This window comes from Prionailurus bengalensis, chromosome F2, assembly GCF_016509475.1.
Source record: "Prionailurus bengalensis isolate Pbe53 chromosome F2, Fcat_Pben_1.1_paternal_pri, whole genome shotgun sequence".
Classification (NCBI taxonomy): Eukaryota; Metazoa; Chordata; class Mammalia; order Carnivora; family Felidae; genus Prionailurus; species Prionailurus bengalensis.
In genome coordinates, this window is record NC_057353.1 from 21,232,519 (window position 1) to 21,259,308 (window position 26,790).

Below are 26,790 nucleotides of genomic sequence, written 5' to 3' on the forward strand. Positions count from 1 at the left end.
CCTGCCTTGGGCTCCGTGCTGACAGCTCAGAGCCGAGAGTCTGTTTCGATTCTGTGTCTCCTTCTCTCTCTGCCCTTCCCCAACCCGTGCTCTGTCTCTCTCTCTCTCAAAAATAAATAATATTAAAAAAATGTAAAGAATACATTAGAGAAAATGCCATTATTGGGCTTTGCCATATCACATCAAGGTGTGACAGCACCGGGATACTCTACCTCCTTTATGTTGCTAAAGAGCAACGGTCAGCTTAGGAGACACAGCTAGACAGGTTTTAGTGCAATGACAGCTGTGGCAGGAAACGCTGGCTTCATATTTGGCTTTACCAAAGCGGCTCTGGGCAAAAATCACTTCAGTTCAATTTCCCACATATATAAACTGGAGATGGTAAGATGGAGTTCACAGTGTTGAGGGAGAATCAAAGTCAATGCTTTTTTTTTTTTTTTTTTTTTTTACTGACAGGAGGAGTTTCCCTGAAGCTTGCTGCTCTCCTGTCTTTCTTACTTGACCAAGGGAGGACCAGAACCCAAAGCCCAACAGTGCATCCCCACTGCCACCATGGGGACGTACCCAGGGACAGGCTTGCTCTGCCTGGTGAGGAGACTTCAAACAAGGCAAGGCTCTGCTCCACACTGTGGACTACCAGAAAGTTCCATGAGCCATCCTTCAATCCTTCCACGATCCGGAATTGGACAAGGAAAGGAAAACTGATCAGCACGAGCAAAGAAACACGCGTCTTTTTGACACAAAGCCAGCATCCTCGTCTTCTACAAAGGAGCGGCACAGCATGACAGAAGCCAGAGACAGTAGCTATTTAACTGCCAGCAGTGAATCTCCTCTGGTGGACCTGGGGGTGGGGGGAGGCTACGAATGAAGAAAGGGCAAGAGAAGTACTGTGTGATGCGCTTAGAACCAGCTGCATTTGCAAATTAAACACTGGCAGATTCGTTGTTGTTGTCGTCATCGTCTCTGGTGTGATTAGTGTTGGAATTCTGCATGGGGATTATGGCAGCAAACCAGCTACTGTCTCTTTTCCTTCACTCCCTAACCCCTCCTGAAGTCACTCCCTCTTCTTCCTCCATAGCCCTACTGCCTCGGGTTTGACACGTAGAAGACACCCGTAAACAGTAATAGCCTAGATTTCTTCAACTGCTTCCTGTGGGCGGGTGCTAGTCCTGTGCCCTTAATGATATAGAAGTAGGGAATCCTCACAAGGACCCTGTGAGGTGTGTACTATCATCATTCAATTTTAGAGACAGGAAATTAAGGCACAGAGGGGTTCCTCCACGAATGCATGAATTCATGAGCTCAAGTTCTGCTATCTCTAGCACTGTAAGAGAACAAATCACATAAATACGGGGCTTTGAGTCAAGGTGGAATAGCTGAGTCATTGATTGACTATAGTCCGTAATCGGCTAATTATAGGAAATATTAACTATCGAAAATAAAAATAAATAAAACATATTGTTGTATTGGTGGCAGATGGTATTAGACCACTACTTGGAAATAAGTCTTTTTTTATTGTAGAAAATATTTTTGTAATTTTTTTCTCAAAGTTTGTTTATTTATTTTGAGAGAGAAAGAGAGCACAAGTGGGGCAGGGGAAGAGAATCCCAAGCAGGCTTTGCACTATTAGCACTGACCCTGATGTGGGAATTTAACTCACAAACCGGGAGATGGTGACCTGGGCCGAAGTCGAGAGCCAAATGCTTAACCGACTGAGCCACTCGGGCGCGTCTGTAACATTTTTAATGTAGCAAACCCTGTATCTTTTTTTTTTTTTTGATGTAAATACCTTTTATTTTTTTAAACCTTAAACTGGAAGCACACTGTATGATTTATAACATACCTCTTCCATGTATATTGTATTTTGGCATTAAGAACTTTGAAGATATGACTTTAAGGAAGGGGCATCAAAATTTAACATCTTGGACAATCTAAATTGTTTTCAAGGTTGTGATTAATCATTTACTTGTAAAGAGTTAACTTTTGCAAAATATAAAAGCAGGCGTGCTCATTGTAGACTATTTAATTCGAAAGTTTTGGAAAAAAACTAAAAAAACATACGAGAGCCTTCCATGCACCAAGTCCTGTGCTAGAAACTTAGGATGAGGGCGGACAGATCATGGTGTCTGCCCTTAAGGGACTCCCTAGTTGGGGACAAAGAGCAGCAGACAGGAAACGGTAGTAACAGAGTGGCAGGTGTTGTTCCAGTGAGAACAGCTTCCTCTTAGCACTACCGAACCCCAGTTGCCTGCCCGCATCTGAAGCTGCCAATTCTGCCTTTCTTCTTATCTTGTGTTCCGGATGCCACCCATCTTCCCTTGCGACCCAAGGACTTCCCTCTCACAGTTTCTCTCTCTTTGCTACCATACATCTTTTCTCTTCCACTGAATTATTCCCACTGAGGCCCAACATGTCTAAACATCTTCCGTGGAAAAACTCCACGACCTCCCTTGATCCTCTGATCCCCTCCATACACCAACCCATCTCTCTACAACCTGTCACTGTAGACACTCAATCCTTCCTGACTTCACTTTGTCAACCCTGGTCTTCTCCTCAAACCGCTCCAACTGTCTTCCTGCTTCATTGAAATGGTGCTTATCAGAGTCATTAACGGCCAAGATTCTTGCCGAATCCAAAAGCTACTGCTCTGTTCTCGTCTTACTCAACTTTGGTGGCAATTGGGACACAGCACATCATCCCTTGCTCCTGAAATGCCATCCGCTACGTTGCTGTGATACCCCATACTTTTCCACCCCCTTCACTGTCTATTGCTTAACACATCTCTTGAAAGTTCTTTTTCCTTGGTCCTGTTTCTGATTATTAGAGTGTCTAATACTCAATCTTAGGCCCTCTTCTCAATTGGCACTCTTTCCCATAGAAGAGGTCTTTATGACTTTTAAAGTGATATCCTCAAGGGGGGCCTGGGTGGCTCAGTCCGTTGAGCGTCCAAGTTCAGCTCAGGTCGTGATCTCACGGTCTGTGGGTTCGAGCCCCACATCGGGCTCTGTGCTGACAGTTCAGAGCCTAGAGACTGCTTCTGATCCTGTCTCCCTCTCTCTGTCCCTTTCCCACTCTCACTTGATGTCTCACTCTGTCTCTCAAAAATAAATAAATGTAAAAAATTTTTTAAAAAAATAAAATATCCTTTAATTTGCGTCTCTCCTCTGAGATTCAAACCTATAGGTACATAATTTCTTGACTTGGATGTTGAATATGTATTTCAAATTAATATGCTCAACGCAGAATTTTTGAGTACAACTCCTTCCCCACCCTCCTCACCACCCCAAACCCACTCTTCCTCATCTCAGATAATCCACCACCCATCTGGTTGCCCAGGTCAAAACCTAGTGGTCATCCTTCATTCAGCTTTCCTTCTCCTCCAACCTCTGATGCCTTAATCAAATCCTGTCAGTGTTTCCACTAAATTATACTGTAAATCCTGCAACTTCTCACCATGTCCAGAACTGCCGCCATCTCAGCCCAAGGCTATCTGGCTGGCTCAACGGTCTCCTAATTGGTCGCCTTGGTTCCAGTCTTGCCTTTCCTCATACGCTAATCAGGCTGAGCTTTTAAGAATATAAACATTTTAACACGCCCATGTTTAAAACTCTCCAATGGCTTTCTACTACAATTAGAAAAATCATCCAACTTTCTCACCACAGTCTACAAGGTCCTTCATGATCTGGACTCTGTCACTGTCCCCCCATTCACTCTGTTGCAGCCATAATGGTCTTGTTTATTTCTTGAAGGAGTGAAACACATTTCCACCTCAGGGCCTTTGTACTTGCCACTGACTTTCCAGAATGCTTTTCTGTAGTTGTAGCTATTTCCCTCCCAACTTCCTGGTTTCTTCACAAATGTCCTTTCCTCAGGGATACCTCTTCCTGAACATCTCAGCTAAAGATGCCCCACCTCAGCTGATCCATCCCTTATCCAATTACTGTTTCATTTTCTTCATATTTATTTCTACATGACGTTATTTTATTTACATAGTGTTTATCTCCTACTTCCTCTACGGAGTGCCAATTCCATGAGAAAAACCTTAACTCAATCATCACTGTATTCTCAGCATCTAGAACACTATGCCTGGAACTTAATAGTTGCCCAATAAATATGTATTAACTACTGAATAAAGGCAGCAGCCACAAGATATAGAGAGATTACAAAATGCTATGAGCATCTCAGTTCTGGAGCATTACAGAGAAACAGCATTTGTATGTATGTGTGTGTGTGTGTGTTTAATGTTTATTCGTTTTTGAGACAGAGAGGGGGACAGAGTTCAAGCAGGGGAGGGGCAGAAAAAGAGGGAGACACAGAATCTGAAGCAGGCTTCAGGCTCTGAGCTGATATCACAGAGCCCGACACGGGGCCCGAATTCACGAACTGTGAGATTATGACCTAAGCCGAAGTCAGACACTTAATTGACTGGGCCACCCAGGCGTCCCAGAGAAACAGCATTTGTAAACCCATTATCCACACTGGCAACTTTTTAATATATTTACCTCTAGCTAGTTTTTAATACCAGATACATTAAAAACAGTAGTATGATTTATTTTGTAGACTTATTTTTAAATTTTATGTCATAACATATTTAAAAAATATATTTCCCTCCAGTTTTTTTTTCAATATGCCATAATCTTTTTTAAAAAGTTAAACTTTGTTTTCTAGAGAAGCAATAGACCTACAAAAAAAAAAACTGAACAGAAAGCAGAGAGATTTTCCATGTGTACCTTGTCTACATGCATGCACAACCTCCCCTACTACGGACATCTTAGAATGTATCTACACTGACACATCATTATCGCCCATAGTCCATCATTGACATTAGAGCTCACTCTTGGACTCTTAAAAACTGAGAACTGAGGGTTGATGGGGATAGGGAGGGAGATGGGGTGGGTGATGGGTATTGAGGAGGGCACCTTTTGGGATGAGCCCTGGGTGTTGTATGGAAACCAATTTGGCAGTAAATTTCATATTAAAAAAAATAAAAGAGCCCACTCTTGGTGTTGTGCATCCTGTGGGTTTTGACAAAAGTACGATGTTGGGCATCCACCATTGCAGCATCACACACGACAGTTTCACTACCTAAAAATTCCTCTGAGCTCCCTCTATTCATCCCTCCCTCCCTCTAACCCATGGCGACCAAATGAACTTTTTTACTGTCTCCATAGTTTTGCCTTTTCTAGAATGTTAAATCACTGGAATCATCCAGTCTATAACCTTTTCAGATAATAGGGCATACTTTCGAACATTAAGTTACCCTGTACTGTACAGCCTATATTTTACACTTGAAATGGACCATGAATATTTTCCTTCTATTTTTTTTTCAACGTTTATTTATTTTTGGGACAGAGAGAGACAGAGCATGAACGGGGGAGGGGCAGAGAGAGAGGGAGACACAGAATTGGAAACAGGCTCCAGGCTCTGAGCCATCAGCCCAGAGCCTGACGCGGGGCTCGAACTCACGGACCGCGAGATCGTGACCTGAGCTGAAGTCGGACGCTTAACCGACTGCGCCACCCAGGCGCCCCTCCTTCTATTTAATATAGTCTTAAAACAATCTCCAATGAGGATGCTATAATTTATTTCATTCCTTTTTTTTTTATGGGTATTGAAAACATTTCTGTATTTCAGAATTAAAAAAAAAAAAAAGGCCATGGGGAGATATAGTGTGGGCGGAGAGAACTTCTAGAAAGTACCTGTCTTGAGTTAGCGTCTGTCATTCAGTAGCTGTATGAGCTTAGACAAATTTTAGTTTAATCCTCCAAGATTTGCTAGGCTCCTCCACAAAATGGAGATAATGATAGTGCTTTTTATCATAGAAACCTCAGGGTATTAAGTGGAATAATGTATGTAACGTATTTAGGACAAGGTCAATGACCGCTTATCACTATGTTATCAGTTATCTGTCTACAATTCTCTTTTCTCAGAATAGAAGCGAAAAGTGGAATTACTGAGTAAAAAAATCAGCACATTAAGCTCCTGAATACATATTATCAAACTGCTTTCTGAAAACTCGTACCAATTCACATCCTTATCAGCAGTGGACACAAGTTGTTTATCTTCCTGCACTGTAGACCACATCACTGATTTTAAATCTTTGCTGGTGTAATGGGCAGGGGCTGACCACTTACTCTCTGACATTTCTGATCACCAAAAGTGAAATCTAACATCTTTCCTTCATGTGTGTGGACAATTTGCATGTTTTCCTCTTGTGAACAGTCTGTCCCATGTTCTTTGCTCATTTCTTCTACTGAGCTATTTCTTTATGTTTTTTCTTAATGAATTGACATCGATTCCTTATCTTATTATATGTGTGTGTTCATTTAACACATACAAAAGTTTTCTAGAAGTTGGGGCTGTGTCTGAATGATCTTTTCTCCCCCTGATTAGTCCAATGCCAATGTAGGCCAACACAAATCTTCATATCATTATAGAATTCTAAGACATTTACTATTTGGTTGAGTTGGATGCTTACTATTACCACTTTCGGACAAAAAAATTTTAGGTATTTTTGCCTATCCTTTCAAATGGACAATTTTGTAAAACTGTTCAAACGTGTTACAAAAAGAAAGGGAAAAAATCTTTTATTCAAATCCTTAGATCTCTCAGTAAGATGTCAAAGTTTTATTCATATATTTCTTACAATTGCCTCTTGTATAGGTTACTTATTATTTTTCCTTTTAATTTTGTTTTCATTTTGGTGTTACAGTTTCTGCTACTGTAAAATTATAATTAAAATTTCTGCATGTCTGACTATAATACAAAAGTTATGGATTTTTAAACTTAATTCTATCATCTTTCACTTTTCTGAAGCTTATTATAAATTCTAAGACTATTCAAGTTTATTTCAGCTTTTATGTATATCAAATTTTCTGCAAAAACAATCATTTCCATCGCTTTCATTTCATTAGTTATAGCTCATGTCTTACTGCGCCCCAGATTCCTAAAATAATGCTGAATAATAGTCCTGACAGAGAGCATTTAATTTTTTTTTTTCCTTTTGTAATGACGATGTGTCTCTCTTATTTTACTGCTAAGTACAATGTTGGCTGTCAGTGTAAGGTAAATACCTTTTATTATGTTAAGCAGCTGTATGCTTTGACTACTAACCTTCTGATGAACCTCACAATTGACGAAGTCCTTGAATAGATTTTTATATATCTATTTCTTACTTCACATAAAAGAAAAATATAGAATCTTGTAAGAAATGAAGAAACAGGAAGAACACTTAAAATTATTCATTAGTAATAATAACAAAATACGACATTGCTTTTCAGCCATCAATTAGGATATAGTTAAATTCAATATTCATTTATTATATCTAATAATCATTTGTTACTCAGAAACTGTAGTTTGCCCTCTAAACTCAGACTTTTGCTGTTAATCTTGTTAACCAAGGAAATGGACAAGACCAAACAACTTACCTTAAGACACAGGAAGGCAAACACAGGAGACTTAACTGCGGAGAACGAACTGAGGGTTGCTGGAGGGGTTGTGGGGGGGGGGATGGGGGGGTGGGCTAAATGGGCACGGGGCATTAAGGAGGACACTTGTTGGGATGAGCACTGGGTGTTCTATGTAGGGGATGAATCACTGGAATCTACTCCTGAAATCATTATTGCACATTACATGCTAACTAACTTGGATGTAAATTGAAAAAAAAAATTTTTAATAAAATAAATAGATGAACTTTCTTTTCAAAAATAAAGACAAAGAAGGCAAAGTCAACTCTCTACTCTCTTCCATGGGGGAGGAAATAGAAATCGATTCTATTCTAAGATAACAGATAAGAATTCAATCTAAGTCATTTAATGGTCAAAACGTTGAAGGCGATATTCTGGTTGTTATGAAAGATGTTACCAGGAGTTTAAAAAAACATGATACTTTATGTTTGCCAAATGTATAAGAAGGAAATAAGAGCACAAAAGCCTCTGTACAGAGCTGAAAACATGCCATATGTGTATATGTGTATGGGTACATTTGGAATATAATACTGATAATGCACGCACATTTTCATACAGTTGCTCTTGGCTTGTGGAAGGGACTGAAAACAGAGAACAGCTCAAAGCTCTTCTCGAAGCGTCTTCTCTGGAAGCACCCATGAGATGCTTTCTCAGGCAGCAGCAGAGAACCAGAATTTCCAGCACCCACCACAAAAGCTGGACTCTGGGCACAAGAGTTCCTTTCCCGCTTATTTATAGAGAATAAGGCCCTTTCTAGGTGAATTATATTTTTCAACTAAAAAAAATCAACCTCTGAATTAGCTAAAATTTTACACTTTTGGCAACACAGGCGTTAGGTCACTACAAAACACGTCACGTGAAATCGAAGCTATTGAGCATTGGCATGGTTGATACTTTGAAGAAAGATTTTTTTCGTAGGTAAATACAAATTTATAAATACTATATACTAAAATAATTAACAGATGATACCCTAAGGGTTAGAGTCATAAAGTATTATTACAAATTCAAAGACTGAATGAAACCAAGGGGCAAACTAATTTCTTTGCTTTATAAGAAAAATCATTACAACTCCCTTCCTTTAAACCACAGCATTATTTAGAGACTGTTTTCAGCAGCCTTCCACAACCTTTGCCTCACCAAACCCAGGCTAGCCTCTAGGGAGACCGGAACTTTCTATCCCAAGCCTTTTCTTAATTTTTTTTTAATGTTTATTTTTTTGAGACAGAGAGAGAGACAGAGCATGAACAGGGGAGGGGCAGAGAGGGAGGGAGACACAGAACCTGAAATGGGCTCCAGGCTCTGAGCTGTCAGCACAGAGCCCGACGCAGGGCTCGAACTCACGGACCACGAGATCATGACCTGAGCCGAAGTCGGACGCTTAACCGACCAAACCACCCAGGCAACCCTATCCCAAGCCTTTTCTTTGTAGAAAAGGTAAAAACAAAGGGGTACCAGAAGCAGGTACTTAAACGACAGATCTAGGACAGGAGTCTACATGGCAAAGACTCAAGAAAGGACTGAGGCATTCATGTGAATCCTGACACTAAGGAATCCTCTGGTCTGTCTCAACTATGCAACACACTAGGAGAGGGAGAATGCTCCAATGGAGCCCCACACTTAACTAGATAAGTGTGATGTATACAACCCCTTTACGTGAAGACAGAAGGATGAGGAGCGTTCCTGCTATTTCCCAACCCTGATTCCTGCAGTCAGGGAGTGTGCTCTGGGAGCAGAGGCCCGTGAAGGCCACCACGTCACCAGCACCAGTTAGGATGGCAACCGTAATGCCAGCTCAGTGATACAACTTGACACCCGACAGAGAGCAAGTTCAACACAGGCTTACACCTTATTTTTAGTTGACTTATATGAAATAGTCTCCCTGACTGTGGAAAAAAATCTAGCGGGAGAACTGACCAATAGCAAGTTAAACTGAAACGTCATCGTACACGAAAGGCCTTTCCTCACTCTGCCTGCAGGTTGCCTTTCAATAAAAACCCAACAGAAAGAACTCTTTCTCCATTCACTCGGAGTCATACTTTGCTAAAGAAGCTGAAGAAGAAAAAAAAAAAACAAACACCTCTAGTTCCATACCGTCACTCATAAAAAATGACTTCCATATAAGCATCATCACATTGCACGCGGAGACCCTTTGGTAAAATGATACGCGGGATGTTAAATAGTCTTAGAAATAGGAAAGCCAGAAGTACACTATGGAAGTAAAGTTTAAACCCTTCTCTGGGAGTGGGGGTGGGGGGGTGGGGGGGATATTATTTCCTTTGAAAATTACGTCTCCCTGTCACTCATGTTCCTTAACATGTCAAATATTTTTCAATGGTACCAAAAAACAAACAAAAGAAAACAAAACAAAACCCACAAAATTTCTCCATTTAATTCCCTGCCCTCCCCCCCACTCTGCTCCGGAGTGTCAACACAATTAATTTAAATTGTGACTGCTTTTATTAAAAATTGTCACAAGGGGCGCCTGGGTGGCGCAGTCGGTTAAGCGTCCGACTTCAGCCAGGTCACGATCTCGCGGTCCGTGAGTTCGAGCCCCGCGTCAGGCTCTGGGCTGATGGCTCGGAGCCTGGACCCTGTTTCTGATTCTGTGTCTCCCTCTCTCTTTGCTCCTCCCCCGTTCATGCTCTGTCTCTCTCTGTCCCCAAAATAAATAAACGTTGAAAAAAAAATTAAAAAAAAAATTGTCACAAAATGAGGTGACACACAAGACTTTTAAAAGTAAAATGATTAACTGTTTTAGTTCTTAAAGTACAATTAAGGCATTTCTCAATTACTTTAAAATGATATCCTAAAATTTGCTAGTATCTCCAGAACGATTTGAAACGTATACTCTGATAACACAAAAACTGTTACCAGAAGCCTCTCACAAGTGTGTGTCATTATTCAGAATCTCTTATAAGCCAAAACTGTGAACTAATCAAATTATACAGAGGGGTGGCTGGCAAAAAAGTTAACTTTTTAAAAGAAAATGAGGCCAAATGTCAACAATTGGAGTTCGGAAATCACACTTCCAGCTCAACAATAGATCATTAATCCCCTTGAAATTACCTGTATCAGAGATCTTAAAATGTTAAAAACATGTCATTTAAATACATTAAAATATCCACGTCTCTTACTGCACCACATTGCTCATTAGAGTGTGAAATTAGGCATTACCACACCATTTCTGCCTGATGAGATAATTTTGGTTTTCTTGGAAATAGAATGCCAATACATTTATTTTTCCCAGGAAATAACTCTGCTTTTTATTTTGAAAGAAACTAGTATTTGCAATGACCAGCCCCAGGTCTGAATTACCAAAATATAAAATGAAATACTGAAATAAGTTTAAGAACCAATTTATTTTTAAAATATTATGCAAATCTAGAGCAAGTAAACAATTTTCAAAGACGGAGGTTAAATGGATCTTTGATTTATACTTTTGTTGATACCTTTATATTACTCTTAAGTAAAATAACATAAAACTAACTTTTGTAAGGTTATAAGCTTCATTTTTCTACTGTTGCTTTGTATATTTGGTTGAATTATATCTTTATTCCCTTCTCTACTGTACATAAGGGAAAGTCCTTACGCCAAGAACAGAATCAGACATTTTAATGACTGCATCGACCCCCAGTTCATCATTTTCTTTTTGTCTCAGTTTGGGCTTATGGAAAAACTATATCCCCTACATCTCTAAACTAGAACTTTCAAGATGTACTTTCCATGGATTTGAGCGCTATTTTAGATACTCTGTATACAGTTCACTGTGAATAATGTCAGTAAACAAATGAAAATCCAGCTATGTTATATCAAAACCAAGTTTGGAAGTTTTTGGTCTATATGATACCGAATTATTGCTTTGGCTAACCTCTCACTTTTCACCACAATAGTTTTGCCACTGCATAGACAAGCTTTGGCATTTGTAAGAAGGTAAAATTTGAAAGCAATAGCAAATTGCTGCTAATTTCTTCTCGATGGGTGCTATTAACACCTATTAACATCAGTTAAGAGTAACAAGGTTGTACCCAAGACAAAGTATCAGCCTAGTCTGTATCATTAGAAACAAATGGAAACTCAGGGAAGGAATTTTAATATACCAGTAAAATATGGAATTTTTTGTGCTGTTCTCTTATGAAGTGAATCACAACCATAAATCAGAAACAGCTTTTGAAAATAAGAATGATTATTAAGCTCTTCTAAAGGCAACTCTGAACTTGTCACTCACTGGGAATATTTCTACCTTAAAAAATAGTAATGCCTTACATGTAATTTCCTTAAGAAAAGCAAATACTTTAAAATGTGAAAAAAAAATTGTATTTTACCCTAAGTGTAAAAATAAATATTTCACTAAGGAATGGGAAAAAATGAAGCACATTTAAATAATTTCATTGCACCGAAAGTTGCCAATTCGTCTACGAGTAGTTTCATCGCAGATGAAAAGAAATCAAAATACAGGACAGATGTTGAACAAACCGCATTTAAGTTCTGTCACACTGGCCTTTTTCAAATGATTTTGGCTCATCTATTAAATAAGGTGTGTTTTGCTTGATTTCGAAAAGGGAAACATCAGGAAATATTTAAAGGCCAATTGCTGCCCATTAACTTTGATCAGTAAAAGTTCTATTTGAATCTCTCAGATTCTTCTGTCTGAAATAACACACATTTATAAAATCTACCAAAACAACAACTTGATGATTAATGCCTGTTGGCAGCCTTACCACAAGCTTGCTTAACAGCAGGATTTAAATAAACAACTGTCTCTATTAAGAAGAGGGTGAAATGTAGTCATAGTCATGTTTTCTCCTAACGGTGATATAAGAAACAAAATTCTCTAGGCTTAAAAACGCCGCTAATCGAGATCATCATGTTAGACAGTCCCTGTAACAAGTTTAATTAACCATCTTACAGAAGTTCCTCCCCAAATTACAATGGACAAATGAAATCATCAGCAGTTTGACGTAAGAAATCCTGGCAGTCCAAAGGGCAGAGGCCTGACTAAAATATTATACAATCGGGCCAACCAGAAAGAAAACCGTAGGACTCCATAGGCTAAGAGGCTGACAAGGAGAGGGTAGGCCAGTGTTGCTCCTTCTGTTGGATTCTGAAGGTTACCCGTCTCAGTGGTAATTACGTAGCTGAGAAATCTGTAGCATAGGCTATCAACACAGTTTAATATTTTAATATTTAAGAGTTTTGACATCAAGTTTTAATCCTTACCAAGGGTCACATGGCATCTAACCTTGAAACACAACAGCCCAAGTAAAGCAAAACAGAAATACCATGAAGGCAACCATATTACCACATAATCAGTAATGAATGGAATCTCATTATTTCCGTTACACAGTCGCAAAATATCTCACTGTTATTGCAAGACCACTCACCGACTTCCAGGCACGCAACATGAAGTGTGTATACAATAATCAGAACTTACTTCTAAGTCGTTGAAAAAATAGATGTGTGTCTGCCAAGTTGAAAATCATTTCTTCCATGCGCAGTCCAAGGGAAACTGATGTAGGTGGATCCTAAAAGAAGAATTTTTCAGGTCAAGAACATATGTACTTCAGGTTCATGGAATACAGTGTCACAAAAAGAGGGAGTCAGTGCAAGGAAGGGCCAAGAGCAAGGGACTCATCGGGAGGGTTGGCCTCCAGCTGCTCCTGGTGGACGTGATCCACTCTGTGTGCAAACTTCAGTGACTTATCTTATTTAACAAGTGACCCCAATGCTGTTGGTACTTTGCATAATGAAGAGATACTTTGCTGCTTCAAATATTACAATATAAAATCTAGGGTTACTTAGGCATATAGAGTAGAGGAAATTTATCTTCACAGGTGTGTGTCAGGAGCAAGAAATTCACAGACTGGAGAAGACACTGTGTATGTTACGCCATAAACCAAGAGTATCTAACAGGTCTGCCACAAATACCAGAAAATAGGTACAATAATAGATTAATTTCAGAAGGGTAATAAATACTAATTTTACTCCAGATGATAACTATCATTATTTGTTATTTTTTGGGGCTGTCAGCCAATTTGGGGTATACTCACAGTAGGAAGTTATAGCCACTCTGAGCAACAGGCACTATGCCCAGCTCAGAGAGCTGATCCTGACATTCATGCGACACCATCCAGTTACCAGACAGCCAGGACCATACCAAAGGCACGGGGGCAGGTTGGTGGTTGGTGGGGGGTGGCGGGGGGGGGGGGGTGGGGGGAGGACCAGCATCCTGAAATGTACATGCAAAGCTTAAGTCTTGGGTGCTACTGATGATCAGGCTGTCTCATACACTCCATATCCACATGACATCTATGGGCACTGAGATGAATTCAGGGGCTGTGGAAATAGTTGCAGTTTTCATGGTGTCACTGTATTTGTAATGTATCACATCCAGGAAACAACATGGTTCTTGGCGAAGACCCTGCATAACTAATCAAGGAAGAAAACACGTCCACAAAGTCTACAAAGCTGTAATGAGAGCTTTGGAAGGTTTCACCGGCATTCTAACAGCAATGTTGGCTGTTACACGTCCGACATTTTAAATGTTTTCAAGCAATAATTTCTGATAGCCTGTTTCATTGTTACATCAAGCCTCTGGAGTAAGTACAGAGTCCACCTGTATCATCACTTAACTAGGGAAATTGTAAGTAGAAGAATTATGCCTTCACATATGTCACCTGCCTACTGGGGTACACTTTGTGTGCCTATACTCTCTGACATAAGACTTGCACGTTTTCTGTTAGGTCTTCTGAACACAGCATCTTCATTCCAAAGTCTGTGGTCTACTCCCTACTGCCCATATTTCTATAGTCTACCAAGCTCTTGAGTATTCTCAAGTCCCGTCTCTACAAGCGCTTCGGGAAAGAGCCTCAAGCATTGGAGGAAGAGCCCCAGACCCAGGGGCCAGGCCCTACCTTGCTCTCCCACTTTGGGGCCCTTACCTCACCGATCCTTACTTTGCTCATCTAATAAATCGGATGGCTAACTGGCAGACACGTTGTTCTCACGCAGAAAAAAAAAAATTCTCGTCTCTTAATCTGGCACTGCTAGATGCGTTTGCACACAGTGGAGAGAGCAGGGGCCCGGGATGGAGGGATGGGGCGGGGACTCAAAGGCTGCCTGCCACAGGCCAATCAGCTATGGCCAGGGAGGTGGAGTCAACACCGCCCCACCCCACCCACTCTGCTAGCACTGCCTCCACCATGCCCCCTCCATCAGTCTACCTTTCAGGAGTCCCAGAGGACCGACAGCGAAGGGTCTGGGAAAATATGGCAGGATGACCTCGCTGGTTGGTCTCAATTGCTCTCTTCCCCAGGCCTTCTCCGCCGGCTGACTGACAGTGGGAAGGAGGCAGAGAGCACAGTACTGCCAAGAGTCAGGGGTTAGATTGGCAAAGGGGCAAAGCAAACACCCCAGGGTTTGTAACAGGGCAGAGAAGAAAGAAAGAGAGACCAACGGAATGTCTAAGGGCTGCGTAGGGAAGGACAAATAAAAACACGTCCCTCAGATTTCCGGTTTGATGATTCATATTCCTCAGCATTCTTTAAACTGTCCCTGTTTAATACCACCTAAAGTCTATGAAATTCCGGAGGCTGCAGACGAATTTAAAAGTTTACCCATAAGTATAGAGAAACTTCCATTGAATCTTAGTTTTATAGGAAATTGCTCACTCACTTGAATGCTAAATCAGTAAGTGCGCTGGAAAAAGCAAATGCTCAAATATACCCTAGAGCAGAAATAACCAGTAGGAGAAGTTCAAACAGCTGCTTCTAAAACAAAACACCTGACCAAGGTGTTTACTCCCTCTAGTTCAGGCCAATAAAATACACCGACTTGTCTCATAACCATGTCAATGAATCTTTTTATGTGGCAAGATGGAAGAGACTCACCACATTTATTTAATTGCCAATTCGGGAATTTATGTGCCGGTATCGTTACTTTTGAAAAAGCTTTATTTCTCCTCGATACGGTTGCATATTATACCACCATGAAAAGAATTACTCCATTGTTTGTTAATATATAGCATATTTTAACTTTACTTCATAAATTACAGTAATGACTTGCTAGTCGGAATACCAATAAATTTTAAAGGCTTGTTCAGTCTTGTGGTCAAATACAACACAGATGTTGGCCTTATTTACCTTTTAATGTCTTTCTCCTTTGTTATTAGCGGTCATTCCTTAACAGTTTTTATACCTGCCACTCCACAGTATTGTCCTCAAACATTTACTACGCCAAGAGAGCAACTGGGCAGACAACTGGAATGAGAGATTTTTAGAATAGGAAGGGGCTCTAGTTGAGGGCAGTGTTTTTCAAAAAATTTAAAACCACAGTCTGTAGTTAAAAATACATTTTACAGGATGAGCTAGTAATCTCTCTCTCTCTCTCTCTCTCTCTCTCTCTCTCTCTCTCTCTCTCACACACACACACACACACACACACACACACACACACACACACACTCTTTCCTCCTCTCTCCCCATCCCTACCCCGCCCCCCATCATCCCTCCTCCCTTCCCTCTCTCCCAAAGAGCTTTAATGTAAATTTGTCAAAACAAGACGTTACTCGCTATGTGGAGTAGTGTACTCTGATAATTTCCCACTTCCTGGCTCACTAATGTATCACGATCTACAGTTTGAAGGGAAGAACTCTAGAATATACCCACTTTTGATTTTAGGGACAGGGAAATGGAGTAGCAGCAGTGTTGTGATCTGCTTAAGGTCAGAGCTGTCAGGGTGCAGAGCCACCTCACCCAAAGTGGTTTACCTAAAAGGAAACTACCAGAAGGGCAAATAGATAACTGCGTTCATAGATTTGCTTACACTGGCGTCCTCATATTGAGGTTAAATTTCACTTCATAAGAATCTTTTAATACGTTCACATTTTTCAAATATGTCTGAAACAAGTCAAATGTGACAAAAGCTAACACTGAACAGTTAATAAATTAGTCATAGCTTGATGGCTTATTTTGGCATATTTAGAGGAAGAAAAAAACCCACATTTTTTTAGACCAAAACTGAGACATTAAAATCACCACATCTTTGGCTTAATCTTTTCTTGTGCTTTGCAATAACAAATTCCAAAGCTGTAGTTATAAAATAGTTGCTTTTGTAAAACCATTTTTTGTTGTATCACTTCAAAGAAACATGTCATTTAAGTAAACATTGTTGCCAAATGTTTGTTTCTTTCTTTCTTTCTTTCTTTCTTTCTTTCTTTCTTTCTTTCTTTCTTTCTTTCCTTCCTTTCTTTTTTTTTTGAACTTGACCCTCTGTGGCACTTGCCACTGTTGTTCAATATCTTCTTGACATTTCTTTTCCCTGTGCCTATAACACCATCAATATTTTTTTGGCATCTTTCTAGAATCTGAGTATCCATCATCTATCCCTTCAATCATGTGGGTCCCTGGGACTGTTTTTATCTATTCCTCACTGTGGGTGCCTGCCTCACAGACCACAGCATACTCACGGCTTCAACCTTCACGCCGCTCCCTTCTGCTAGATCTTAGATCTCAACTCTGGGCCCACATATCAATTACCTATTGGCCATTTCTAGCTGGATGTCCCATATAGCATCTGAAACTCAATGTGCTGCAAGTTGGATTTGTCATAGTTCCCCTGCAAACCTACTGTTTTCCTTCTTTAGGTGAATGGCAACCTATCAGCCCCAAACCTTGGCATTCTTCTAAACGGCCTCTTTTGACCCTACATCAAATCAATCATGACATCCTGCCACTTGGATCTGGAATTCATGCCTTCCATATATTCACTGCCACTCCCCTCCCTCCCCCCCCCCCCAGGCACGTGTCTCCTATGTGAATATCTGCAATCACCTCCTTCCCAGGGCTCTATGTCCAGGGTCTCACTAGGACAATTTCACTCTCCTATCCCTTTTAGGAAACATCTAAACACTTCAACAAGTACAAAAAGCCCATAAACATCTGACTGTCCCTTACCTCCCTAATATGGGACCAATTTATAGTTTTTCAAACTATTTTTTTTGTCATGAAATCTTTTCTTCAAAAGAGGACTTAGGCAGAGGCCTTATGTAAAAGACGAGGGACTCTGATGGTCATTCTCACCAGGGACCTTAAAACACCTAGGGTAGGGGCGCCTGGGTGGCTCAGTCGGTTAAGCGTCCGACTTCAGCCAGGTCACGATCTCGCGGTCCGTGAGTTCGAGCCCCGCGTCAGGCTCTGGGCTGATGGCTCAGAGCCTGGAGCCTGCTTCCGATTCTGTGTCTCCCTCTCTCTCTGCCCCTCCCCCGTTCATGCTCTGTCTCTCTCTGTCTCAAAAATAAATAAAACGTAAAAAAAAAAAAATTAAAAAAAGAACAAAAACCTAGGGTAAAGGATCAGTCTCCCTTGATTACCCACATTAGTATGCTGAGGTCTCTGACTGAACCTGCATGCCCTGAACTCCTGCACAGTTTCTCCCATCGCCTCTTCATCAGGTAAGAGTCTCATCCCTGACTCTTTCCAGCCTGGCTCACTGGCTGCTGGGCCAGTAGGTGTGTTATCATCTAAGGAGGGCAGAGCCATAGCCCTACATCCTTATCTCTATATCCCTGGGACCTCGCACAATATGCCTGGCACAGGGCTTTCCCAAAGTTTGGCGGAGGGATAAATGAATGAAAAGCAATAAATAGGGTATTTCAAATAATTCCAATAAAAATATTAAATGTGACCTTTAGTTAGTTGTTAGCATGCAGTATTGGTTAAAAAAAAATCCACAGATACCTACCTAAGGGGGAGGGGGGCACTTTTTAGTCCTAAAATGATTCTACCTACATAATATAGAATTAAACATATTCATTAGAAATGCAAGATTAATTTGTACTGATGAAACAGCAGCCCATTCTTAGAACCACTGCTTATAAAGCCTTACCTATCTACTTAACGAAGTGGAGAAACTTAGCATAAAAGCAGCACGCAATTGTTTATTTTTTAAATTCAGTAGTGGTATGCATTACAACATTCAGCAAAATATGTTCTTGTGTGCTCTACAATTTAGTTCCTTCGTAAAAATTAGTACAGTGAAGAGGTTCAGACAGAGAAAATAAAATCAAATGCTTAGGCATTTTTCTTTATTTTAATGAAGAAATAGTGTCAATTTACCATAGCTCTTCTGCCCAGGACATTCTCCTACTAGAGACCTTCTTCTCAAGATGTTCCTCACCAAAGCAACACAAATAGCATCCAACACCGCACATACACACAGAGAACTGAAATTTAACCCTGCTCCTAAATTATGTTGATAGGATATTAAATTGCAAATGTCTGCTTAAAGTCAGGAAAATAAAGTGAAGGAACTTGATGCAATGTGAGGCTACCCACGGCTGTTGCCTGTTAAGTCAAAGGCAATTATGTCTACTGAACAGAAAGCAACATTAGTTGAAAAATTAAATAACAATGAAATCTGCTGAGCACAGACCCAGACCTAAAACAACTGTTTTGCTTTCATCCTTTATCAAGTGATCTTTAATTATCCCATGGTCTCAAGATCTTTTCCTCCTGGTTCCAGAACACAGAATGCTCACAGAAACTCAAGTTATTATCATTCTAGGCTGAAATCACCAGCATTACCCCTAGCCCATTGTCATTTCTTTCCTTTTATTAATTTTTTTTCAGGCTGATCACTAGTCTACTAGATCACCATGTTATAAAAATGCTTAAAAGAGTTAAAAGAAATTCTAGACAAAATTAGTACACAGAAATGCTGAAATGCCATTAAATTCAGCCTGTAGAGACATTTAGGTCTGGCAGTCTTGAATTCCCGTGCTGAAAATCTATAATCTGTTTTGAAAAAAAGAGTGCCTGTAAATACAAGTGAGTATGGGAACATCAGAAGACGAGGATATGGTCTCTTGTCGCCTGTCTTCATGGCATTTGATAAATTTTAAGGGTCATTAAATATGCAATCCATAGAAATTCAGAAATTTGATTTTCCTGAGACACAGCAACCAGATCAAGACACTGCTGGTCCTGCGAGGCTGTTCCATTTGCTTCTACACGACAGTCTAGGAATCCTCTTGGGATGACTAGTAACGAAACTGCCCTGTACACGGCACTTACAACATAGCCAACCAGCTCACCTCTCGACTGAACTGGGTCTAATACTAACTAGGTCTAACACAAGCATTCTCGGGACCACTCTTTCACTACATGCCACAAGTTTCTTCTAAAACACTTTTGCTCACAGCCTGTGGGCAAAGAGCTCTTGCACAAGGGCAGAAAAACGTTGAAAATGCACACTTTCATAATGGTCATGCCACAGGCTTTGCAGTCGTAGAGTTTAGACTGGGATTCTAAACTTTGCCATTGACGGGTTGTGTGGTGGTGGTCAGGTTCAGTTACTTACCCTCTGAGCCTCAGGTTCCTCATTAGTAAAATGGGAGCAAAACCAGCATGTGTGAGAGGTTAAATTTGGTAATTTATTTGAAATTCTGAACACGGTACCTCGCAAGTAGAAAGCTGCTGATGCTACTACAACTGGCAGTAGTGGAATTATTTCTATTCTTACTACTACTACTCCACCAATAGCTGTAGGCCAATCTAGACACAGGACTCCATGTTCTTCCATAAAAAGATGCATTAATATTCTGAATTCAAATTGCATGTGAAGTTCAAGCTATTCAATAAGGGCAACCGTAAATTCCCCATGCCAATATTTTGAGATGACCATGTTTTCAAGAGCACGGTCATTAGTAAAGCTGATCTGCACGGAAGCTAAACTAGATACATTCAGTGTTGCTACTCCCAGGAGGGCTCGTCATTGTTCTCCCAAAAATAGCAAGTAAGCTTTTTGGGACAAAGTTGGCTGTTATCACTAGGAAAGACGACCCAACACTAGGAAACCAGCAAAAGATGTTCCATAATCTGAATATCTAGGAACTGAGTAGGAGATAGAGTCATTCACTATCAGTTGAAACTTAGAGGTGTTCTTAAAAAAAACAAAAACAAAACAAAACAAAAACACATACATCACTTGCATAGTCAAGCAGTGTGATCCTGAGTTAGTCACAAGTACCTGTTAGCCCATACCATTTAATCATTAATAGGTTAGACTTTGTGAATATGCACTTAAGTATAGTCCAAATCCACTGCTTATAGCCAATTAGCAAATGACTTGAGAGAATAGATCTTGGCAAAATCTTGACCCTGCCCCAGTTTATCAGCAAATGGTTGGTATTGATACATGGCAATAATCAGTAATTACTGAGGTATATTCCAAATTTAGTACTTTCAATGTACATAGTCCCTGAAAATTTTCAGAGCTCACAAAATGGTGCTGTGCCCTAGCATTTCAAGAATAACATAAAATTTTACAGAGTTATTGTTTGTGGTAGGGTTAAAAGATAGAATGTGGAAGCATTTTAAGATTATCAGAATAATATGAAATTATCAGGTATCATAGTAAGAAAGAAAAGTAGGGTCTTCTCGTTCAGTTTTTCCACAAACAGAAACTCTGATGGAGTTATCTTACTGACTCCTAAGAGAAAGGTATTCCATTCTTCAGCTCCATGATGTGGGCACAGCATTCTTTCCCTAATGTAAATAGCTAATTACTTCCAAGTCAAGATTACACTGTATACACATTATACATAAACCTCTGTTAAATGTTCTTCTCACACTGAGATTGGCAAGGAAAGTACTGGCAGAGAAAATGCCTAAGGCTAGACTCAAGTCTCAGAAAAGACAGCTGGACTTACCTTTAAAATCAGCCGCCAAGCATCAGCATCAAGCACATCTATAGATTAATCACACTGAAACTATGTCTGATAAATTGAAATTCACTATACTACTGAAAAAATAATACAGAAATATGGCAACTCCCAGTTTACTCAGCATGAGCTACTGAGGATACCTATGTGTCCACTAGAGGTGACCAGAAAGCCTTAATCAAGCATCTTCAGTAATACTGGAGAGCTATTCAAGAAGAGAGTTTTGAGAAAATCTCAAAATTAAGGAAGTGGTTTAGATTCACCTAAAAACTTTGCCTCACCAAAAATAGCTATGGTCTAGTTATTTGCCACAAAAGCTGTCATTTTATTTCTGTGGTTGATCTGCATATACTTGCTGAATTAATGAACTTATGCTTCAATTACCATCACCACCGCCCCCCCCCCCACATACATACAACTCAAGTTTTATCCTTCCTAATGAACCGTCTTTGAGCCAAGAAGAAAGGATATACAGGATAAGTAAGAACACTGTATAATGGATTGTGAAAGGAGACTGTCTAACTAGAATACTAACGTTTTAAAAATGGCAGTAACCAGAAATTATGCACCTTTTACTGGAAGGATATCTCCATCTATGAAGTCTTGACCCTCTCCCCCCCCCCCCCCCAGCACACACACAAATCAAATCTGAATCTAATTAAGCTTCTAGATCTAGCTACTAATTTGTAGGACATACAAGGGAAAAGAAGTATGTGATAAAGGAACACAATGGAGATGCGGTCAAGAAAATCCAAACTCCCAGGAACTCTACAGGGCAGACAGTCTGGTTACTTCAACAGAAATACACAAAGTTAGAAAAAAAAAGATTGAGTGAGAATCTACAGATTAAAAGACACTTGAAAGACATACAGTAAACTGTTAAAAATTATAAAACCATTGGAGAAAAGCACTTTGCAAACTCATAACAGAGATAGAAAAAAACTATCTCAGCACAGAAGCCATAAATGAAAGCCCACAGGTAATAGCATATTCAATGATAAAAGTCTGAATGTCTGAATGCTTTTCCTCCATGGTCAGGAACAAGACAAGAATGTCCCACTTTTGACATTTCTACTTCATGGAGTGCTATAAGTGCATTTAGGTTAAAAAAAAAAAAAGAAAGGAAAAGAAAAGAAAAGAAAGAAATTAGGTAAAAAATTAAGTAAATAAAAGGCATCCAAATAGAAAAGGAAGTAAAACTGTTTGCAGATGACATGATCTTCTATGTAGAAAACTGTAAAGATTCCACATACATACACAGAATCTGTTAGAACTAACAAATGAATTCGGCACAGTTACAGGATAAAAAACCAATATGCAGAAATCATTTCTATATACTAATGATGAACAATCCAGAAAAGAATTTAAGAAAATGATTCAACTTACAATAGCACCAAAGGAATAAAACTTAGAAATAAACATAGGCAAAAGACTTGTACACTGTGTACTTGTACATTGAAAACTACCAAAATGTTGGTGAAATCAAAGAAGACCCAAATAAATGTAAAGATATTCAACATCCCCATGTTCACGAAGGGAAGACTTAATATTAAGATGTTAATAGTACCCAGTGGTTTATAGATTTAATGTAATGCCTATCAAATTCTCAATAGCAGTTTTTGCAGGAATATAAAAATTCATCATAAAATGCATATGGAATCTCAAGGGACTCTGAATAGGCAAAAACGTCTTGAAAAAGAACAAAGTTGGGTCTCACACTTCCTGATTTGAAAACTTATTACAAAGTCACAGTAATCAAAACAGTTTAGTACTGACATAAAGACAGAGATACAGAACAAGGCAATGTAACAGAGATTTCAGAAATAAACTCCTACTCATGCGGTCAAATGATTTTCACCAGGGGTACCAAGACCATTCAATGGGGAAATGATAGTCTTTTCAATAAATGGTTCTGAGAAAACAGGATATCCAAATCCAAAAGAATAAAGTTGGATTCTTACCTTGTTCAATACATAATATTTGAAAATTAACTCAAAATGGGTTAAAGACCTAAAAATTAAGAGTCAAAGTATAAAACTCTTCTGGGAAAAGTTTCATGACATTCCTGGATATTACATTAAAAGTATAAACAACAATATAAAAACAAGACTATGCCTGAAAACTTCTGTGCATCAAAGAACCCAATTAACAAAATTAAAAGAGAACCTATGGGTTGTGAGAAAATGTTTACAACTCATATATCTAATAAGAGGTTAATACCCAGGATATATAAAAAAAAAAAAAAAACCTCCTACAATTCAACAACAAACAAACCCAAAGAGTTTGATTAAAAAATAGGCAAAAGGCTTGAACAGATATTCCTCCAAAGAAGGTATGCAAAGAGTCAACAAGCAAATGAAAAGATGCTCAGTAGCACTAACCATTAGGGAAAGATGAATCAAAATCACAATGAGGTACCATGTCACAATCATTAGGATGACTACGATTAAAAAACAAAAACAAAAACAAAAAACTCCAGGAAATAACAAGTGTTGATGAGCATATAGCAAAGTTGGAACCTCTGCACTGTTAGTGGGAACAGAACATGTTACGGCGGCTATGGAAAACAGTATGTCAGTTTCTCAAAAATTTAGGCATAGAATTATGATGTGATTCAGCAATTCCATTTCTGGGTATATACCCAAAATAATTGAAAGCAGGGTCTCAAAAAGATATTTGCACTTAAAAATTTTTAACTGAAGTATAGTTGACATACTAGTTTCAGGTGTACAAAAACTTAAATAATAAAGCAAAAAAGAAAAAAGAAAAAGGTATTTATATACCCATATTCACAGCAGCCTTAGTCACAATAGCTGAAATGTAGAAGCAACCCAAGAAATGTCCAATAATGAACAACCAGAATGTGGTATACCCGTATAATGGGATATTATCATTCAGCCTTAAAAAAGGAAGGAAATTTTGACATATGCATACGATACCAATGAACCTTGAAGACATTATGCTACATGAAATCAGTTTTTCACAAAAAGATGAGTACTGTGTGATTTTACTTGTATGAGGTGTTTAGAGGGGTCATAATCATAGAGACAGAAAGCAGAATGGTGGTTGCCAGGTGCTGGGGGTAAGGAGAGAAGGGGGAGCTGTTTAACAGACTTCCAGTATTGCATGATGAAGAGAGTCCTGGACACAGGGTTGTACAACAACGTGAATGTATTTACTACTACTGAACTGAGACTAAGGAGAGGCGCCGGGGTGGCTCAGTCAGTTGAGGGTCCAACTCTTGATTTTGGGCTCAGGTCATAATCCCATGATTGTGGGATCATGCCCTACGTGGGGCTCCATGTTGAGCCTGGAGCCTGCTTGGGATTCTCTCTCTCTCTCTCTCTCTCTCTCTGCCCCTCTCCTCTTCTCACGCATGCTCTCTAATAATTAATTAATTAAAATTAAAACATGACTAAGGAGGTAGCATTTACATGATATGTATTTTACCACAACACAGAAATCAATAGGAAATGGAGAAATGTAACTATAGATTAGACATTTAATAAATTAAGAAATTCCTATTAATTTTCTAGATAGCTAAAGTACTAGGTACTATCTACTATTTCTATGCTAAAAAAAATATTTTTTAAAATGTTTTTATTTATCTTTGAGACACAGAGAGACAGAGCATGAGCAGGGGAGGGGCAGAGAGAGAGAGGGAGACACAGAATCTGAAGCAGGCTCCAGGCTCTGAGTTGTCAGCACAGAGCCCGACGCGGGGCTTGAACTCATGGGCTGTGAGATCATGACCTGAGCTGAAGTCGGATGTTTAACCGACTGAGCCACCCAGGCGCCTCCAGCTAAAAAATTCTTTTAATGGAGTCTTAAATACATATTGAAATACATATTGAAATATATACAAATCAAGTAACATATCTGGGATCTGCTTTCAACAATAATCATAGGAGAGATCAGGGCAGGGGAGGGATGTGGTGAGGTTACAGGTATAATAAGATTAACTAGGATTTGATAATTGTTAGTTTAGAGGTGACACTGAGTTCCCTTATGCTATCCCACCTACTTTCGTGTTTAGATGTTAGTGTAAAAAAATTTTTAAAATATATAAAAAATATTCACCAAGACATAATTGGTTGTCTTTGGATAGTGCAACTATGAGTATTTATTTTGAAAATGTAAGGCACATTCAAACCATACTTTTAAAATGTCAAAAAAAATTCTTTTTCAGTCAAAATTGCAAATGGCCTGCCAAGTTCCTCCGTGTATTACCATTTATTGAAAACAAGGTGCTATGACTGGCTTGGTAATCCTCACCCAGGCTTAAGTGATCTTTAGAATATACACAGAATCTATGTCAGACATTGCTTTGCCTGTGTTAGCTCTATTAATTTTTATCACGAGATGTTTTTTTCCAGAAAACCAGGAAGCTCCTACATTTGTAATTGAAGCCACAGGACCTATGTCTCATACATTGAGGACTGGCGGTGTCACATTGCATTCTGATCTGCTGCAAAGAAGAATTCCCAGTGTAATTTAAGAATAGCAGTAACCCTAGAAGCATCTCATTTAGGGCCTCTGGCATTTACTTTTTGGTTGCATGGCTCCCATGGCTCCTGATTTTTTTTTTTCTCATCCACAGTACTAGCTTTATCATTTGGCATTCCACTATTGGCTATTTCTTACTACTAGTTAATGCTTGTCACGACTAACACAAGGAGACTTGTTTCTTTCCTAATATTGTTATTCCTTTGGAGATTCTGTGGTTTGACATAAATTTTGTGGACTTATAGTGGCATTAACTTAGAACGATTTTGCCCCGATGACAGACTACTGTTGAAGATTCACTCATTCTCCATCAATAGCCTCCATCATTAATTTATAAGCTCCCTGCAGGCAGGAATTGTGGCTAGCACCACTATACTAATATACAATCATTGTTCAATAAATTATGAAAGACTGACTTTCTGAATGACTTGTTAATGTCAGGCCAGGAAACAAAGGGTGGGTGGCCAGGTGTGTATCTTGCGTACTGTAGCCCATATGACATGGGAGGTTTTTGTGTGTGCAACGTGAGAAGGGTGCCATTTGGTAGTACAGTTTTCTGAATTACTTCATGGACATTTTGAGTGATCATTACCCACAACTAAACTAGTGCTATAAGGATAACGTACTGACTGAAGGCCTTCTATTTATGACAAGTTCTTTTGATAGAGTCTTAAATTTGGGGTGGTCCTGGCATGGAGACCACATGGTATTAGCAGGGTACCTTAGCCAATAGGGACACCAGGCTGAATTCCTCCAGGTCCCTGCTCCCAGTTGCGGGGGGAGGGGGCAGCAGTGGGTAATTTCCTACATGACTTTTGCTTTATTCCAGGGACCAGGTTGAAGTTCATGCTTCTCAGATTATTTTGTTGCCCTTTTATGTGGAGAAATATAATAGTTACATCTGCCTTGCTAATTCCGTTATTTGTATATGATATTTGATCTTAACTATCTTTTATTTAAAAAAAAATTTTTTTTTTTTTTTTACATTTACAGAGCATGAACGGGGGAGGGGCAGAGAGAGAGGGAGACACAGAATCGGAAGCAGGCTCCAGGCTCTGAGCCATCAGCCCAGAGCCCGATGCAGGGCTCGAACTCACGGAC

General features: G+C 39.5%; 1 protein-coding gene across 1 annotated transcript in view; it reads right to left on the reverse strand.

Annotated features, from left to right (window-relative positions):
• EYA1 (EYA transcriptional coactivator and phosphatase 1) overlaps window positions 1-26,790 on the reverse strand; it is a 172,553-nt gene that overhangs the window by 43,605 nt on the left and 102,158 nt on the right. The window contains 2 exon segments of the mRNA XM_043601189.1: window positions 12,898-12,915; window positions 12,917-12,988. Coding sequence (XP_043457124.1) covers window positions 12,898-12,915; window positions 12,917-12,988 — 90 coding nt within the window.